Source organism: Gymnogyps californianus, chromosome 14 (assembly GCF_018139145.2).
Source record: "Gymnogyps californianus isolate 813 chromosome 14, ASM1813914v2, whole genome shotgun sequence".
In the NCBI taxonomy this organism is placed as follows: domain Eukaryota; kingdom Metazoa; phylum Chordata; class Aves; order Accipitriformes; family Cathartidae; genus Gymnogyps; species Gymnogyps californianus.
The window spans coordinates 11602666-11619924 of record NC_059484.1 but is presented as its reverse complement, the minus strand read 5'-3'; the positions used below and the strand labels follow the sequence as shown (position 1 = coordinate 11619924).

The following is a 17259-nucleotide window of genomic DNA, read 5'->3' as shown; positions in this document are numbered from 1 at the left end:
TATTTTATTTAAACCCCGCTGTCTGCTGCTTTCTGCCGTGCTGGGAGGGGTCGGGAGGGGGTGGGGGGGTAGGCGCGGCGCCGCCATGCGCCTTCTGCGCAAGTTTGGCCGTCGAGGCGACCCGTCGGGCCCTGTCTCTGCTCCCGCCGCGTCCCGCGGGGTGGGCGTGGCGCGCTCCGCCGCGTTGCTGGGCGACGGCGCCCGTCCTCGCAGCCGTCACTTCCGGCGCGCGGGATTTACATCCGGGGTGGTGCGGCTGTTGCGTGGAGACGGCGCCATGGAGGCAGGGCCCGACAGGAAGGTAGGGCCGGGCCCAGCCTGGCCGGTACCGGCTGCCCTGGGGGCCGGGAGGGGCGGGTACCGTCCCGGGCCGGCCTCACCGCGCGTCTCCCCACAGAGGCAGCGGGAGGAGGCGGCGGAGACGTCCGACCTGTCCGGGGAGGAAGATGACGACTATGTGCCCTACGTGCCCGTCAAGCAGCGCAAGCAGCAGATGGTAACGGGGTAACGGGGCCCGGCGCTGCCGGGGGAGGGCTCTGAGCGTCCCTCCCGACGTGGTGCTTCTCACTCCGCCTCGACCCGCTTCCTTCCAGCTGCAGAAGCTGCTGCAGATGCGGCGGAAGGTGGTGTCGGAGGAGGAGCAGCGGGACAGCGGGAGCGAGCAGCGGGGTGACGAGGATGACATCCCCCTGGGGCCCCAGTCCAACATCAGCCTCCTGGACCAGCACCAGCACCTCAAAGAGAAGGCGGAAGGTAGGGGAGCGGCTGGCGGTGGGGCCGGGCGGCTTTTGGGAGGAACCGAAACCTTCTCACTGTTTCCCTGATTCTCCCACCAGCTCGGAAGGAGTCGGCCAAGGAGAAGCAGCTGAAGGAGGAAGAGAAGATCCTGGAGAGTGTGGCAGAGGGCCGAGGTGAGTGGTGGGAGCTCCGTGTCTCAGACGTGTCTCCAGAGCTGTCAGGGCAGCCTTGCAATGCTCAGGGATGTTCACACCCGGGACGGGACAGGAGATCACAACGGGATCCTTCAGTCAGCATCCAACTGCCTGGCTTAGGTGCGACATTGCTGTGGGAGGCCCCTAGGCATGGCAGGCTGCAGCACTTGGTGTTCCTGTACCTAGAGGGGTTGTCAGGGGTGCTGCTTTTCCTCCTCTGTCTCCGGGCATGGTCTCCTAAACTGTTTACCCATAGTAGTTCTCTGCTGAAGTTACGCGTGTCTGGACGTGGAGAGTTTGCATTGACCTCATCAGCTTTGTTCTTGCAGCTTTGATGTCAGTGAAGGAGATGGCAAAGGGCATCACCTACGATGATCCAATTAAAACCAGGTGCGTTTCACAGTACAGAGGTTGTCTTGCTGAAAACATTGCTTCCTTGCAGCTGAAGAGAACTAGAAGCCGTGCAGCCTCGCAGGAGGAGCACTGCTCTGTGGCTGCTGTCTTTGCTCTTGCTCTACTGCCTGGCTTCTTACTGCTGTGTGTAAGACTGAAGGCTGTTGAGTCACCTTGGATGTTGTTTTGTATATAGTTAAGATTTGCTAGAGTACATTTATGTTAAACTTCAAGAGTTGAGGTGGATCTTCAGATCTTGGAGGTGACTAAGCTAGAGGAAGAGACTGGGGGAGCCTACAGAGCCAGCGCTGCTCGAGGCAGTGTCAGAGAGATGGTTGACATGTGTCCAAATGATTTTGTCATGTTCTGTCCACCATCCATAGACCGTTCTCAGCTGTTACCTTGGGACTTCTTTCTCAGACTCTGGGGAAACGTTTAATGCATGGAACTTGCTTGGATCTGCTCCCATGCTCACACCACAAAGCCCCCTGGGGTTACCTGTTTTCCCTGGTGGGGTATCGGAGCCTGACAGGGAGTTCCCCTGGGCCTGCGTGGGGGCTGCAGCTCTGGAGCCCCAGCCTCATTCTGCACCATGACCTTTCTCTGTTGCCTTGGCAGCTGGAGAGCACCTCGTTACATCCTGGGCATGTCGGAGGCGCGGCACGATCGCGTGCGCAAGAAGTACCACATCCTGGTGGAGGGGGAAGGCATCCCGCCCCCCATCAAGAGCTTCAAGGAGATGAAGTTCCCAGCAGGTGGGCTGGGAGAGGAGCCTGGCAGGGTGGGGGACAGCATTCTCCTGGGAAACTTGGGCCAGCAAGCGAAGCTGTTGGATCTTTAATGCTTAGTGTTAGTGGGGTCGTAGCTTAAATTCCCAACCCTGGCTGTGTCACCTAACTGCTGGCCCAGGGAGGGTTTGTCACTGGTGGAAGAGCTGCTGCTGGGACGTGAGTAGCAGGGAAAGAGGGAGAAGACTTCAGGTCATGCGTGTGTGTGTCCATTGTTCTCTGACAGCTATCCTGAGGGGCCTGAAGAAAAAAGGAATCCAGCAGCCAACACCAATACAGATCCAAGGCATCCCCACGATGTGAGTGCTCTGTCCCCATCCCAGAGTGGGGGGCGGGTTGCTCCCTACAGCCCACCCAGCGGTGTGAACCGGGCGCTCTTCCCTGCTGACAGATGCGCCCCGTCACCTTGCTCAGCCCTGGAGGTTTGAGCCGTTCTGTGATGCTCCTCCTCACCGTTGGCCCTGTTTCTCTGCCAGCCTCTCAGGGAGGGACATGATTGGCATTGCGTTCACTGGCTCTGGAAAGACCTTGGTGTTCACCCTCCCGGTGATCATGTTCTGCTTGGAGCAGGAGAAGAGGCTGCCATTTTCCAAGCGAGAAGGACCCTATGGACTCATCATCTGTCCCTCGGTGAGTGTCAGGGGCGCGGTGACGTGCAGGAGGAAGCTTTTATCGATGTTCAGTGGCGATCCCAGATCCTCCATGCACGGAGGTGTAGGAATGAATGTTTTTCTCTGCAGCGGGAGCTGGCCCGGCAGACCCACGGCATCATTGAGTACTACTGTCGCCTGCTGCAGGAGGACGGCCTGCCCCCGCTGCGCTGCGCCCTCTGCATCGGGGGCATGTCTGTCAAGGAGCAGATGGAGACAATCAAACAGTAAGACCTTCTGGGGGCGGGTTGTGGGGCTGGAGCTGTGCTCTGTTTTCTGGCAGGGGACTAAGGAGTGGCACCCTGGCTAGATGGCTTCAGGAAAGTGTGGGGGCGAAGGTGATGTGCCGAGCGGGTGTTACCTTCCTTATGTGTTGCTGCGTGGGGCAGGAATCCGAGTGCCTGACTGTGGCCTTCTCTCGTCCCACAGTGGTGTACACATGATGGTGGCAACCCCAGGCCGCCTGATGGACTTGCTGCAGAAGAAGATGGTGAGCCTGGACATCTGCCGTTACTTGGCCTTGGATGAGGCTGACAGGATGATCGATATGGGCTTTGAGGGGGACATCCGTACCATCTTCTCCTACTTCAAGGTACTGAGCTGGCATGACATGAGCAACCTGAAGCTCAGTCCCTGCACCCACCTGGCTGGGTGAGTGCTAAGTCCTTGCCCACGCTGTGTTCCCTGCGCAGGGCCAGCGGCAAACCCTCCTCTTCAGTGCCACAATGCCCAAGAAGATCCAGAACTTTGCCAAGAGTGCCCTGGTGAAGCCCATCACCATCAACGTTGGCCGAGCAGGTGCTGCCAGCCTGGATGTTGTGCAGGTGAGGTAGTTGGGAGCTCCCCCATGCCTGTGTGGGAGGCCAGCACCGTTCATGAAGGCACTTGATGCATCCCTTGTCAGGGAGCTGGGGTTCATGGCCCTCCTTCCCAAGAGGTTAAGGGATACAAAGCAATGGCAATTTCTCTGCTGGCTGCCTGACTCGTCTCTGTGCTTGTTCCTAGGAAGTAGAGTACGTGAAAGAGGAGGCCAAGATGGTGTACCTCCTTGAGTGCCTGCAGAAGACCCCGCCACCCGTGAGTAGTGCGCTCTGGCTGCTCTGGCAGCATGGCTGGGGGCAGCGTGGGCACACCGCAGCCCCGGGGCGTGGGTGGAGCTGGCAATGGGGACGTGGCCGTGGTGCTGCAGGGCTCTGCTGTGGGTGGGGTAGGCGTCAGTGAGCCGTGCTCCACGTATGAGCAGGTCCTGGGCCCAGAGCTGTCGTGCGCCCTGCTCAGCAGGAGGGAACGGGTTTCTCAGGGGGGTTGTGCTGGTGCCGGCAGCGCCAGCCCGCAGAAAGGCGGCTCTTTGGTGATGTCTGTGCTGCCGCAGGTGCTGATCTTCGCAGAGAAGAAGGCGGATGTCGATGCGATCCACGAGTACCTGCTGCTCAAGGGTGTGGAAGCTGTGGCCATCCATGGAGGGAAAGGTCAGTGAGGGTGTCAGGGAGGCCTGGGCACGGTGTGGCCCTGCCTGACCCCGCTCCTGCCAGGGTGATATGTGGCCATGGGAGGTCGCAGCGTGCAGCAGTTTGTGATGGTGTGAGGAAGGGCTGTGGCAGTGTCAGCGGCGAACGCCACATTGTATGTAGCAGGCATAAACACAGTGCAGGTCCCTATGGGACCTAGAGCTCCCTCTGTTCCTTTATTTAGGGAAAGGCTGTGTAGGCCCTCTTACTGGGGGAGCCCCGGTTGAGCGGTGCTTGGCTCTGAGGCCATAGTGGTTGCTGCAGGAGGCAGGACTGGGAGCTCTGCCCTTGCTGATCTTCTCTGCTGGGCCTTTGCAGATCAGGAGGAACGGACAAAAGCCATCGAGGCCTTCCGGGATGGAAAGAAGGATGTCCTGGTTGCCACTGACGTCGCTTCCAAGGGCCTGGACTTCCCAGCCATCCAGCACGTCATCAACTACGACATGCCGGAGGAGATTGAGAACTATGGTGGGGACTGGGCCCCGTGGGGGACCAGTGAGGGCATGGTGGGGTGGGTGCAGGCCAGCAAGGCTCTGCGCTTGTCTCTGCGGTGGCTGGGGGCAGGGATGGTCTGTCACCTCGCATTCGACCAGGCCCGATCCTGTCTCTTTCTCCACAGTTCACCGTATCGGGCGTACGGGCCGTTCGGGCAACACTGGCATTGCCACCACCTTCATCAACAAGGCCTGCGGTGAGAAACAGCGCGGGGCTGGGGGCTGCCTGCGGGGGGGGCTGCGGCTGTAGGAGGCAGCTGGGCGATGGAGCTGCCTCTGCCTTGGGAAGGGGGGTGTTCCTGAGCAAGCAGGGACGAGTCACGATGGCCCGTGGAGGGGAGATGGTGGCGTGGGGCAGTGCCCCCCACCCCTGCTCACGCTGTGTCTGATCCGTGTCTCTGCCCCCAGATGAGTCGGTGCTGATGGACCTGAAGGCCCTGCTCCTGGAGGCGAAGCAGAAGGTGCCGCCTGTGCTCCAGGTGCTGCACTGCGGGGACGAGACCATGCTGGACATCGGAGGTGAGAGACCCCGGGGTGGCACAGGACCCTCCCGCAGGGCTGCTGAGAGACCTGGGCTGTGGACAGGACCCCCGGTTCCCATCGCTCCAGGCTCCCGGGGCTGTTCCCGCCTGCCTTGGGGCTGTCGTTGCCTGGCCATGCGGGCAGCCTAGTGCTGCGGCAGCGGGGGGGACACGCTGGTGTAGCCCCTCTGCTTCTGGGGTGGGGGGCCGCTCTCCTGGCGTGGCACAGCTCTCCCTGACCTCGTCCCTCCCATTGCAGGCGAGCGGGGCTGCGCCTTCTGCGGCGGCCTGGGCCATCGCATCACCGACTGCCCCAAGCTGGAGGCGATGCAGACCAAGCAAGTCAGCAACATCGGCCGCAAGGACTACCTGGCCCACAGCTCTATGGACTTCTAGCCTGGGGAGCATGCTGTCCAGCGCTCTCCCTGTGTGGGCCTTGCTTCCCTTTCAGCTGGGGCAGCGCCCCAGCTGCCCTCACCTTTCCCAAGCCCAGGGGCCTGTCCTGCACTGCTGTGGCCCCTTCTCCAGGCATTTGGCCACCGGGGCTGTTGCCAGCTCAGCCTGATGAAGCTCCTGCCCCAGGAGGAAATGTGTGGAGCTGTGCTGCAACAGCCCGTTACGTCAGCGGCAACGTTGGGCAAGCAGGTAGTGGTGCCCAAGGGGAGGAGGAAGCCCCAGGTGGGGCGACTGGTCTGTGGCTAGCTGCCTGCTGCCCCTGCCAGCCCCCTGCAGTGGTGTGGCCAGGGTCGTACGTCGCTCCTCTCCAAAGCCCCTCAATTCCTCCAGGACCATCCCCCTTACCTGGTTTTGTGCATCCTCAGCTGGTGGCTGTTCCCGTATCCCCCAAACACGCTCTGATGCAGCCGGGGCAAGGCAGAGCATGCTGCACTCATGTCAGGCTGTCCCCTAGGTGCTTCCTGTGCTCTGCCTGTGTACGTTCTGCCCCACTGCCCTTCTGCAAGGGGGAGGGCGGACGGACTGGGCACCTCCTGTGGCCCGGCCTCTGCCCCTCATCCCACACACCAAAAAGGGGAAGTTGCTGAGAGAAGGAAGTCTGCCCCATGCAGTTGCTTCGGCTGTAGCAGTCACATTTTCTCCGCTGCCGGTAGCCTGAGTCCCCAGTCCTTGCGCTGGCTGCTAGGGTGACGCTGGGCCCATGGAGAAACCGGTGAAGGATGGGATCCTCTATGTGCAACACTGCAAATTTGGAAAGGTAAAAGGTGGATTTGGGGCTGGGTACAGGGTTTGCCCTGATCTGTCTTGACGCCAGGCCTGGGGCCGGGCCCTTGGCAGCCTGGGAAGAGGGGACTGGAGCCAGACCCCTTGGAGCTGCCCTGGGGGGGCCCTGGGCTCCGCAGCCCCAGGAACAGGGCTCTCCCTGCGGCCGAGGGGACTCATCCGTGCAGGCACCTGCTCGGGCTCGCCCCTGCACATGGGGTCCCTCTTCTTGCTTGGTCACCGCGCGATTCGCAATGAAACAATAAATGTGTGTTAATGAGGCGCAGCTCCAGCGTGTGTGTGGGAGTGGGGCACCAGGGCAGCGTGTGGGACGTGGCGTATGCCCAGCCCATCCACAAGCCTGGCCCTGGGGTGCCAGTGCCATCCGTGGGGCACCCCTCGTGGCTTGGCCTGCTGCCCTGGGCCCTCGGGGTGGGCACCGAGTGCTGCAGCCCTCGGCACGGTATGGGTGACATAGTGGGAGTCCCCGCAGGGTCAAGTCAGCTCTAGGGAGCTGTGAGATGGGGCCCGCTGGTGCACTGGCCTTGCCCTAGCGGCATCCCCTCTGCCATGGCGGGGCGGCCATGCCCCCGCAGGGGGCTCGGTGGATGTGCTGGGCTACAATCACACTCCAACCTCCCCGCTGAGTGAGAGCCGAGTCCTGGAGCCGAAGCGGGCAGGCCCTGCGTGCGCGGGGCCGGTGCCCCGTGCGTAGGAGGCAGGTGGGCTGGCGGTGGTGGGTATTTTGGGTGCTCGGCTGCATCTGGTTTCTGCAGGGTGGAGGCTCTGCTGTGCTTTTGAGGTGCGTGGGGGCACACGCCCCCTCTATCCCATGACGGGCTGGGAAGGTGCTGGTGCTGCAAAGCCTCCCCTGGGAGGAAGCGGGCTGCGAGCTGCAGGGCCTGGCCGTGCTCGGCAGATGCGAGGCTGCCAGCAGGAGCCCCAGCAGCTCAAAATGGCTTTAATTTGCATCAGGGTCTGTCCTGAGAACAGCTCGAAAGCTCAGCTGCAGCGGCGGCAGGCCAGCACTTGCAGCGGGGAACAAAGAGCAGGACCTGGTGCTCAGCGAGCCGGGAGCGAGCGTGACTCACCCAGCAAGCCATGCCGAGCTCGCTCGGGGCAAGGCCCCCCTCGACCCAGCTTTGGGACTGCCCTGCCCCACAGCCCCGGGGGTCTACGTGCAGCACCCGGCGGGTGTGGGCAAAGACCCCCCTGTGCCTCCTCCTGCCTCGCACAGCTCTTCCCGAGCGCTGCCAGCCGCACATGGAGGGCAGCGCTGCGAGGACGCAGCAGGCAGATCTTTGCTGACCTTTTTTCCGTGCCTGTGCTCTTCCCATGACCCAGAGGTCCTGGAGGAAGATGCGAGCCCAGCTCTTCGCTGCTAGCCCCTCCGGCGTGGCCCGCATGGAGAATTTCGACGTGCGGGATGATGGCACTGCGCTGGAGAAGACCTCCCTGCGGCGGTGCGCCCGCCGGGTGATCCGCCTCTCGGACTGTGTCTCCGTGGGCCCGGCGGGCACCGAGAGCTGCCCCAAAGCTACCGCTGCCTTCTACCTCAACACCACGGAGAAGAGCTATGTGCTGGCGGCCGAGCAGCGGGACGAGTGGATCGCCCAGCTCTGCCAGCTGGCCTTCCAGGTACCGTGGGGTCCGGCATAGCTGGGATCCCTCATGCTGCTCCTGGCTCGGGTGAGCCGGTGAGCTCCAGGGTGCGTGGGCAGGCTGCGTGCCCTGGTCCGGGGGCTGCGCTCACATCCTTCTGTTTCAGGGTGCAAAGGAGACAGTGCAGAGCAGTGCCAGGACGCAGCCCAGCCCCGCTGTCCCCATGGAGGAGAACTCCCTCTACTCCTCCTGGCAGGACCGTACGTGCCGGGGTGGTGGATAGGGCTGGGGCGGGCCCCGGCTCAGCGCTGCGGTGCTGACCCCTGCCTTGCTCTGCTCCCGTAGTGACTGAATTCCCGGTGCTGGTGGTCCGGACAGACGCGTCCGCCCGCTGTGGCCTGCACGGGCACTACCTGCTCTCAGTCCTTCCCCAGAGCCTGACGCTGAAGGATGCGCAGTCCCGCCAGCCCCTGCTCACCTGGCCCTACCCTTTTCTCCGCAAGTTTGGCCAGGATCAGGTGGGTGCCCCCCTCCCTCCTTGGGGCTGCTGGCTGCCTAGGGCGAGTGCCAGTCCCTCACCCTGCCCTCTGGCCCCACAGACTGTCTTTTCCTTTGAGGCCGGCCGCCGCAGTGACTCCGGCGAGGGCACCTTCACCTTCAGCACCCCGCGGGCGCCAGAGCTCTGCCGGGCTGTGGCTGCCACTATCGCCTGCCAGCAGCAGGGCAAGGATGCCCCGGACCCCCGGCTCTTCTGTGCCCCGGACCCCCAGCTCTCTGCACAGAGCCTCGAGCCCCAGCCCTGGGGCCCCAGGGCTGAGGAGCCCCAGCCCAGCCCACCCCTGGGGGGGGCACAGCCTGCCTCCCACCCCCCCACCAGTCTCCTCCGCTTCCCCCCGCCGGAGCCGGAGGGCACAGGCCCCATTGTCTATGCCTCTATTGCTCGGGGCCAGCAGCCCCTCTTCGCAGCGGGGCGGCCGGGCTCCAGTGAGGCCTGGGCCGCAGGGAAGCTGCCCCCCGAGCACCTCTATGAGAACATCTTCACCGCGGAGCCAGGTCCAGCCGGGGAGGAGGAGGAGGAGGAAGGGCAGTGGGAGCTGGGGTGCCGGCAGGCCCCTGAGGGCCACAGCAGTGAGGCAGGCCCCCTCTATGACAACCAGGCCGCCCTAGCCCAGCTCCCGCGGGGCAGCCCCCAGCCCCCGGAGCAGCGCTGGGGCCGTGGGGGGCAGGAGGTGCTGCCGGCGCGCTCCGGGCCCAAGCCCCAGAGCAACCTCCGGGCCAAGCTGGTGCGGCTGCTCAGCCGGGAGACCGTCGGCCCGCGGGACTGGGCCTGAGCCCCGGCAGGATGCGGTTCGGTGGTGCGGTGCGGTGAATAAACAGCCTGGGCCGGACTCGGCTCTGCCGGTGCTGCGGGGGCGGGCGGGGGTCGGTCCCGGGACCGGTGGTGTCGCGGCCGGTCGGGGGCAGCCCGCGCCTCGCCGCCAGGGGGCGCCGCCGTGCCCGCCCCGGCAGGCAGGCGCACGCGGTGATTGGCCGAGCCGTCTGCCGGCTCCACCCCCTCTCGATCCTATATAAGGCGGGGCCGGGCCGGGAGGGGGCGGTGGTCGAGTTCGAGTCCCGAGTCCGCCCGCTTTGCTCCGCTCCCCGCTGCGGCGCCGCCCGCTCGGCCCCGCTCCGCCGGGGGCCCGGCCGGCCGCGGGTGAGTGAGTGCGGGAGGGTCGGGGCGGGCCGCGGCAGGGCTGGGGTCTCCGTCCTCTGCCGGGGGGGGGGGGTGGGGCATGAGGGGTGCAGGGCTGAGGCCTGAGGCCTGGGGAAGGCGGTCGGTCAGGGTCGGGCCCGTGTGGGGCAGGGTCGGGGTCGCCGCCCCCGGGAAAGGGGAGGCTGTGTGGGACGGGACGGGGAGCGGGGCCCGGGGGCCCCCGTGGGGCAGGGCTGGCGGCCCGGCGCGGCGGCCCCTCAGGAGCAGGAGGGCTGCCCAGCCTGGGGCTGCTGGGGATCCCCGGTCTAGCCCGGCCCCAGCCCCGCGGGGGGCTGCCTGCCCGCCCGCTCCAGGCCGCCCTGGTCCCGGCGCCTCGCTGGGGCTTGCGCGGCTGCCGGGCGCCGGGAATGCCTGACACGCAGCCTTCCCCCGGCCCTCCCGAGCAGGGAGCGGGCTGGTGTCGTCTTACACGCCTTATATAGCCCGCACCGGCCCGGGGAGAGCGGGGGCACGCTGGCCCCCGGCCCTGCAGCCTCCGCCGCCTCCCAGCTGGGAGCCCGCCGTCCCTTGCGAGGGGTGGGGAGGGCCCCAGGCCCCCAGAGCTGGCCGTGTCCCCCGCCTGGCAGCGGCAGGAGGAAGGTCCTGGGGGGCTTTGCAGGCGCCTGGCGGTTCCTTCCAGGTGAGGGGTGGCCGGGAGGCTGGGGCTGGCCCGTATGCTCGGAGCCTTGGCCGGCTGACAGCTGTCAGCGCGGCCCTGGCAGGCAGGGGAGTGCCGGGATTCCCTCCCCGCTGAAGCCCCGGCTCTGTGTGCGGAGATGGGCTTGCTCCCAGGTAGCATCTGCTCGGCCGGCTGCCGGAGCACCAGCCTGGCTGCTCTGCCAAGCGCCTCGGGTGGCATCATGCAGCTCCTGCACTGCTGCTGGTAATTCACCCGGCAAAAACGTTTCTGGTTCCCATCCTTCTGTACCTGCTGTCGCTTCTCCGCAGTCTGAAACAGTCTTGGCTTTCAGCGGTATGAGTTTCTGGGGTGCTGTAAGGGAGAGCACGTCCCTGGTTTGGGAGAGGGAGAGCGGAGCCCACAGGCTCCACTGTGGGTGGCAGCGGGGCTGTGCCTGGCTCTCTGGCACTAGTCAGCATTAGCCTGGGCCCCTCGGCTCTGACGCTGCTGGAGGAGACGCCAATAGATTTGTGGTGCGTCTCTAACCACAGTGTAGGATGGTCAGGGTGGAGTTACTGCTGGAAACGTGACCTGTCTTCTCCTGCCCTGTCCTGCCAGGCGCTGGGCCCCGTCCTCGCCTGCTCTCCCTGTGTTGTTCCTGTGTACCCTAACGCCAGGATCACACCCTCTTCCCTTGCAGAGATGGGCGACATGGAGTCCTACAAGGTGATGCTGAACGGGCCAGCGCCCTGGGGCTTCAGGCTGCAGGGAGGGAAGGATTTCAGCATGCCACTCTCCATCTCCAGGGTAAGAGAAGCTGAGACCGGTGACACCCATCCTTCCTTCTGCCTCTGTGGTGGGGAGGCCATGGTGGCTGCGTCCAGGTGGCTGAAGCAGATCCTTATGGGGGATGCAGATGAGCCAGGGCCCCGGGAGTGCTGCGTCCTGCCCTGCCTGGCTCCGCGTAGCCTCCTTGGTGCCTTATCAGCTGCAGTCTGGCACGGGGGTGTTCCGGGCAGAGGAGTGCAGCAGAGATGTGAAATGCTGCGCAGCCTCTGCAGAGTCATTCTGGCTGCTGGGGGAGCAGGGGAGGCCCCTTCCGGAGCGTGCCCGCCACAGGGGGAGGGGAGCCACTCTCGCAGTCTCCGAGCTGTGGGGCTGGCCTCCCTCCCGGTCCACACCCTGATGCTGGGCTCAGCATCCCGGGACCTGGCTTGTGCCCTTCTGCCCTCCCTCCTGCTGCATGGCTCCCAGCTCCGCACCTGAGCTGGCCCCCAAAATGGGCAGGGAGGAGAGGAAGCCTGCACTGCTGCCCGCACTGCTGCCTGCACTGGGACGTGGCTCCCTCCGCAAAACCAGCCCGTTTCTCCAGCGTGAGCGAGAGCCGTTGTGCTGCTGGCTGGCTGAGGCACCTGGTGCGAGCCACTCACAGTGCGATGCTCACCCAGGCCAGGTCTGGCCCCTGGGTGTGTGCGGGTCCCTGTCCGCAGGCAGCCCGGTCCCCTGGGTGGGTGCTGGCCGTGGCTCCAGCCACACAATTGCCTTATAAGCCTTGGAATGCGACTGCATCGCCTGTGCTGCCGACGCTCGGGCAGCTGGCACGGAGGCTGCTTCTTGAAGGACAGCTTTGCTCGTGGCACTGAGCGCTGCGTGGGGGCCTGCTCCCGGCACAAGCCTGGCACCGTGCGCCTGTCCCGGAGGGTGTGGGTCTCCGCAGCACCCCAGCATGGAGCACGGACCCTAGGGCACTGTGCGAGGCTGGAGTTGCCAGTGCTGCTGCCCCGGGGCCTGCTGATCTCTGCTGAGCACGCAGAGACGGCTTCAGTGAGTTTGTTCTCTAAAAAATGTTTCTCTTGGCTGCGAGCCAGCACTTAACAAAGGGTCTGGTCAGATGGAGGAGCCTCCCAGGGCCTGGGGCAGGGGCCTTGTGAAGCAACGGGCCCGCTATGTGAGCAGGCCAGCGCTGCCCTCAGGGCTTGGGCAACGCTGTCATCCTGGGCAGGGCAGGCAGGAGCAGTGAGGAGATTCCCAGAGGACATAGCCAGCTTTAGGGGGCTCTCTGGAGAGGCTGGGCTGCATGGCAGGGCGGTGGGCTCTGCCTGATGGGAAGGGGTAACCCTGCGCTGCTCTGCACCCCAGGGGCATCCCCACCCCCCAGGAGTTTTATCCTGCCTGGAGCACGCTGCTGTCCTTGGCCACTGCTTGCCTTGAGCAAGGGTACTGCTGGCAGGGCAGGCTGTCCTGCCAGGCCTGGGGCTGCCGGAGCGGGCTGGAAGAAGGTGTCCTGCCCTGGCTTTCGGGGCTGGCAGTGGGGCCCTGCTCTGTGGAGCCAGGGAGCACAGGGGGAAAGCAGCACTGGTGCGTGCTTTGGCTCTCGGCTGCATCCATCGTTGTGACACTACTGGGTGAGCTGCGAGGCTGCTTCAGCTCGGTGGTCACACAAAAGAGGTGCTACCCTGGTCCTCTGCACATGTGCCTTTCATGGCAAGGGGCTCTGCTGGGGTCCTGACACCTTGGCTAGGCAGGCTGCGAGACCGTGGCCACGAGCTGCTTGCGGTGGAGCCAGGTTAACGGCTGGTGTCTGGGGAGCTGGGTGCTGTGTGGCACATCCCAGCATCTGCCAGCCAGGGAAGAGGAGAGATCCTTGGTGCTGTAGGCAGGAAGGTGCTAGGAGATGCTGCCGGGGCCCTTGTGCAGGCACCCGACTCCCCTCCATGTGGGGTGAGACTCTGGGGTGCCCGAGCCCTGGATAGGGGCAGCCGGTGGGTACCTCGCTGGGTGCAGTGACGGAGGCATGGGGAACAAAGGACTGGCTGGGTGGAGAGGAGAGGAAGGAAGCCTTGGTTAGCGGGGCCGGGCGGGAAGTGGGAACGCTGGCACTGCCATGGCTCCCGGCTGAGCTGGCACCTGCCGAAGGGGTTTCCTGGCGTGCCGACGCGGAGGGGGAAGGGGAGCGCAGCGGTGCTGGCCAGGCTGGGTGCGGCTGCGTGACGCAGCCTGCCGCGCTCTCCCCTTCCCAGGCGGCTGTGTGAAAACCTCTCCCAGCTCCCGCTCCTGCCTCCAAACCCACGCAGCCGCCCCGCGCCTTCCCTAGCCCTCCAGGGCAGCAAGCTGGGGCTTGCAGCAGTGTGCCAGGAGCCGGCCGGCGCCACTTGCCGCCCAGGGCACCCTCCCGTGCCGGGCAGGAGGAGTGGGCGCTGGGTGGCACGGGGGCACCGGAGCGGTTACCCATGTCCCACTGGGGACGGCCACAGGATGCAGGTGGAGCTGGGCTGCATCCAGCCCGGGTGTGGGGTTTGGCCTCACGTGGAGGGCCGGTGCTGGCGTGGGGAAGGGGAGTGCGGCTCTGGGGCGAGCCGGGCCCTGCATGCGGGCAAGGAGGGGCTGGGGCTCGGCGGCAGGGATTTTTCAGCCCTCTGACGGCACTGGGAATCTGGCTCGCTCCTTTTATGTTCATGTCGAACAGGACTTGAGGAAATACTTGGTCCGGGTCCAAGCGCCTTGAGTTCTTCCGTGCTGGAGGAGCAGGAATGGCTGTAGCCTGCCCACGTCTGTCTGTCTGTCTGTCAGTCAGTGCCTGGGAGCTGCGTGCGGCGCTCGGGGCCCTGCTCGCCTTTGGCTGTGCATCCCCAGCGGGAGGGGAGGGCAGCCTCTGATTCGTGGCACGGGGCTGATGTAGAGCCATGCCGTAGAGCCATGCCAGGGGCAAGGCGCATCCCTGGCACCGTGGCCGGGCAGGGGAACCCATGGCTGTGCTGCTGGCTGCCCCGGCGGGGCAAGGTCTAGGGGAGCAGCGTGGGTGGGGGCGGGTGTCTCCCTGCCCCGGGGGGGCTCCCTCTCCTCTGTGGGGATGAGGTAATGTCTGCGCCTGCCGGCACCGGGAGGGGAACGGGATGGGAGCGTGGGCGGCTGGGGGGAGCACCCGGGGGGTGCCTCCCCTGTCCCCCCCCTCTCGCCCCAGGCGAAGGGCTGGACAAGCCTGCGGTTTGCAGCGAGACGTGGGCTGCCCGATGGGCCCTGACTCACTGCACTCCCTTCCCGCCCCGGGACTGCGGGGACAGCTCCAAGGGGTGGCCGGGCCTGCTACCGAGGCTGAGCCAGCGCCACCTCTGCCATTGGGCATCATGGGGATGGGGCTCCAGGGTGCTGGCGTGGCCCCTAGCTGTGCCAGAGGGCAGGGGCTGGGCAGCGCCCTGGGGTAGTGCTGAGCACTCCACTGCTGTGGAGGGGAAGAGGCTGCTCTGGGCTAATGCACTGGGAAATGAGGGGTGATCCGGGGGTCCCTACCTCCCCCTGGGTCAGGCCTGTATGGGTGTCCTGTCCTGTGCTGGGCTGGGTGTTGCATGAGGGAGCCTGGGCCCCAGCAGACCCCTGCTCTCATAAGGACGAGGGTGTCCCTCTGCTCCTGCGTCGCTGCTTGGCTGGCCCGGCTCTCCCTGACTCTGTCTGTTCTGCAGCTGACGCCGGGCGGGAAGGCGGCCCAGGCCGGCGTGGGAGTGGGTGACTGGGTGCTGTACATCGACGGGGAGAGCACCAGCTCCATGACGCACATCGAGGCCCAGAACAGGATCCGTGCCTGCGGGGACAGGCTCTGCCTCACCCTGAGCAGGTAGGATTTGCGGGTCCTGCAAACCTGGGGTCCTGGTGTGGCTAGAGCAGAGCCAGGGCCCTCTGCCCAGTGCCATCTCCTGGCATCACCACCTCCCAGCATTGCTGCTCCTTGCTCAGAGCCTGCCAGCCCCTGGCTGGGTCCAAGGGCTCTGCTTGGCTGGCTAAGGCTTAGCCTGGCTGCCGGCCCTCACCTGCGAGCCATGGGGCAGTGCCAGCTAGCTGTGGCTCCTCTCGGGTGGGTGCTGTATCCCTGGGGTACCAGCGTCCCGGTGGTGGCTGGGCCAGTTCCAGCACCTGCCCGGCTGTCTCCTCTCTTGCAGAGCCCAGAACCACCTGGGGAAGCCGCAGAAGGTACGTGTTGCTCCTGGCGCTGCAACGGCAGCTCAGCCTCGTCTCAGGGGAGCGGAATCTCTGAGCGTAGCTGGACAAATGGACTTGCTCCTGGGGCCCGCGGGCTTCTGGGGGACTGGGGTGTGTTTGGAGGGCTGGAAAACTCCCCGCTGGAGGAGCAGCTCTGACCCCTGGCACCACAGGGCTTTGGAGGGAGCAGGGTCTGCCCAGCGGGCACCCGGGCCCTGGCTGCTGCCTGTCCGTGCCCCCGCTGGTGCCGGGTGCGAGCAGGGGTGCAGAGGGGCCGACGCAGGGGAGGAGGCTGGGCAGCCACAGCACGACCTTGGGGCCCCATGTTTGCTGGTGCTGGGGAGTGCCCTGGCACAGGGAAGCAGGGCTGGGGCCGGTGACTGGTGGCTCCTGGACGGAAGCCACCTGCATGTGTTCAGCTTTGTGCCGTGGGACGGTTGCGATCGGCGTGTGTGCATGCACCGCCCTGCCGCGGGCAGCAGCGAGCGTCCAGGTCACTTACTAATCCTCCAACAACCCTCGGGCCAGGCTCGTGACCTGCTGTCGCTGGGCCGGGTGCCCTGCGGAGAGAGGTGCCGGCCTGGCAGAGCCTGGTGTCTGAGGTGCACGTGCTGTCCGGCTTTCCTACCTGGCTGCCTGCTGTGCTGCCTGGCCCGGGGCTGCCCCTTGCATGCTGCTTGACATGTGAGCCCGTGTCTGTGTGTTTTGTCTCGCTCAGGACTCACTCCCCTGCTCTGAACCCCTGAAATATAACTTCGCTCCCAGCACCACCCTCAACAAAACAGCTCGGCCCTTCGGGGCCGGCTCGCCTCCGAACCCACGGCCCGGGCTGGTGATGAAACCCGTGACGTACGTGCCCCTGGTGCCCGCCTGCACCCCCCAGCACAATGGGTATGTTGCTGTCCGTCCTGCTCCCCGAGGATCGGGGGGAGCCTGCTGCCCGGCCCTGCTGCGCCTTGCATGCCAGGCACCCATGGGTGGGAGTGGGCAATAGTGCCCGTGCCGGGGTCCCCCAATGGCTGGTGCTGAGGTGGCACAAGACTATCACACGTGGGGACACACAGCCACGCACATGCCGGTCCCTCGCTCAGGGACATGTCAGCCTGTGGGGAGTCCTGCGGGGCACGGCACGGCGATCGTAGCAGGACATTTGCTGGCGTCTGTGGCAGCAGGGAAGCGGTGTCTGCGTTGTGGCCACCAGCCAGCGCCTGCCCGGGGACGTCCTGCTGGTCCCCTGGCTGCCGGGACGGGCTGGGCAAAGTGAAGCCCTTGAGCCCTGCGCAGCGCTGTCCTCACCCCACTCGCAGGGAAGAAGCTCCCGCCTCTGCAGGCTGCCCACCCGGCTGCCGTGTGTCTGGCAGCTGCCGGTCCCTGCCCCTCCTGCTGAGAGCTGCCGTGGTGCCCTGAAAGTGGGCAATGGGGGATACGGCCCTGGCTGCCCTGGGCACCCAGCCTGTTTTGAGGGGCTGAGGGAGGCATGGTCTGGTCTGTTGGTGTCTGCCGCTGTGTCCCAGTGTGCTCCCAGCCCTGGATGAGTTGAGCATGAGTTTTGGGGGTCGGGGGACTGGTGCAGGCTGTAGGTGAGCTCTGGGAACTTCACGGGTGCTGCGGGTCTAATTTCACCTTCCTTTTTCTTTCTTTCTCTCCTCCCTTTCTCTTTCCCTCTCCCCTACAGGTGCTGAGCCTTGACAAGTCAGTAAGCCTTTTGTCTGCTCTCTCTATCCTCCCTGCATGCCTCTTCCCTGCTAGTGCCCCGTTCTCCGGGGCAGGGCCAGCCTGGGGACAGGCAGCACGCGCTGCTCTGCCCATGTGGGTGGGTCACTCCTGG

At 65.4% G+C, this 17259-nt stretch overlaps 3 protein-coding genes across 3 annotated transcripts; all 3 read left to right on the top strand.

The window, feature by feature from the left end:
* Positions 1–269: 269 nt before the first annotated feature.
* DDX41 (DEAD-box helicase 41) lies at positions 270–5703 on the top strand. Its single transcript, XM_050905472.1, has 17 exons — positions 270–301; positions 398–496; positions 594–753; positions 837–911; positions 1262–1322; positions 1944–2080; positions 2340–2412; positions 2590–2743; positions 2854–2990; positions 3193–3355; positions 3456–3587; positions 3769–3840; positions 4136–4232; positions 4590–4739; positions 4891–4962; positions 5174–5284; positions 5546–5703. Exons 1-17 carry the CDS (start codon positions 278–280, stop codon positions 5680–5682), a joined length of 1854 nt encoding a protein of 617 aa, XP_050761429.1. The 5' UTR covers positions 270–277; the 3' UTR covers positions 5683–5703.
* A 739-nt stretch (positions 5704–6442) lies between these two features.
* On the top strand, positions 6443–9437 carry DOK3 (docking protein 3). Its single transcript, XM_050905473.1, has 5 exons — positions 6443–6499; positions 7849–8142; positions 8273–8366; positions 8452–8624; positions 8706–9437. Exons 1-5 carry the CDS (start codon positions 6443–6445, stop codon positions 9435–9437), a joined length of 1350 nt encoding a protein of 449 aa, XP_050761430.1.
* A 304-nt stretch (positions 9438–9741) lies between these two features.
* On the top strand, positions 9742–17253 carry PDLIM7 (PDZ and LIM domain 7). Its single transcript, XM_050905443.1, has 6 exons — positions 9742–9802; positions 11161–11267; positions 14918–15069; positions 15392–15422; positions 16150–16322; positions 17107–17253. The coding sequence occupies exons 2-6, from the start codon at positions 11163–11165 to the stop codon at positions 17111–17113; spliced, it is 468 nt and encodes a 155-aa protein (XP_050761400.1). The 5' UTR covers positions 9742–9802; positions 11161–11162; the 3' UTR covers positions 17114–17253.
* Positions 17254–17259: the final 6 nt, after the last annotated feature.

What these genes read in the sequence shown, in the direction of transcription:
- DDX41 (XM_050905472.1), top strand. Translation starts at nt 278, where the DNA reads ATGGAGGCAGGGCCCGACAGGAAG. An exon ending in GGAGATGAAGTTCCCAGCAG is followed by an intron (nt 2,081 to 2,339) that starts GTGGGCTGGGAG and finishes GTTCTCTGACAG; the next exon opens with CTATCCTGAGGGGCCTGAAG. An exon ending in GGAGGAGATTGAGAACTATG is followed by an intron (nt 4,740 to 4,890) that starts GTGGGGACTGGG and finishes CTTTCTCCACAG; the next exon opens with TTCACCGTATCGGGCGTACG.
- PDLIM7 (XM_050905443.1), top strand. Translation starts at nt 11,163, where the DNA reads ATGGGCGACATGGAGTCCTACAAGGTGATGCTGAACGGGCCAGCGCCC. An exon ending in TGCCACTCTCCATCTCCAGG is followed by an intron (nt 11,268 to 14,917) that starts GTAAGAGAAGCT and finishes TCTGTTCTGCAG; the next exon opens with CTGACGCCGGGCGGGAAGGC. An exon ending in ACCTGGGGAAGCCGCAGAAG is followed by an intron (nt 15,423 to 16,149) that starts GTACGTGTTGCT and finishes TGTCTCGCTCAG; the next exon opens with GACTCACTCCCCTGCTCTGA.
- DOK3 (XM_050905473.1), top strand. Translation starts at nt 6,443, where the DNA reads ATGGAGAAACCGGTGAAGGATGGGATCCTCTATGTGCAACACTGCAAA. An exon ending in AACACTGCAAATTTGGAAAG is followed by an intron (nt 6,500 to 7,848) that starts GTAAAAGGTGGA and finishes CCCATGACCCAG; the next exon opens with AGGTCCTGGAGGAAGATGCG. An exon ending in TCTGCCAGCTGGCCTTCCAG is followed by an intron (nt 8,143 to 8,272) that starts GTACCGTGGGGT and finishes CTTCTGTTTCAG; the next exon opens with GGTGCAAAGGAGACAGTGCA.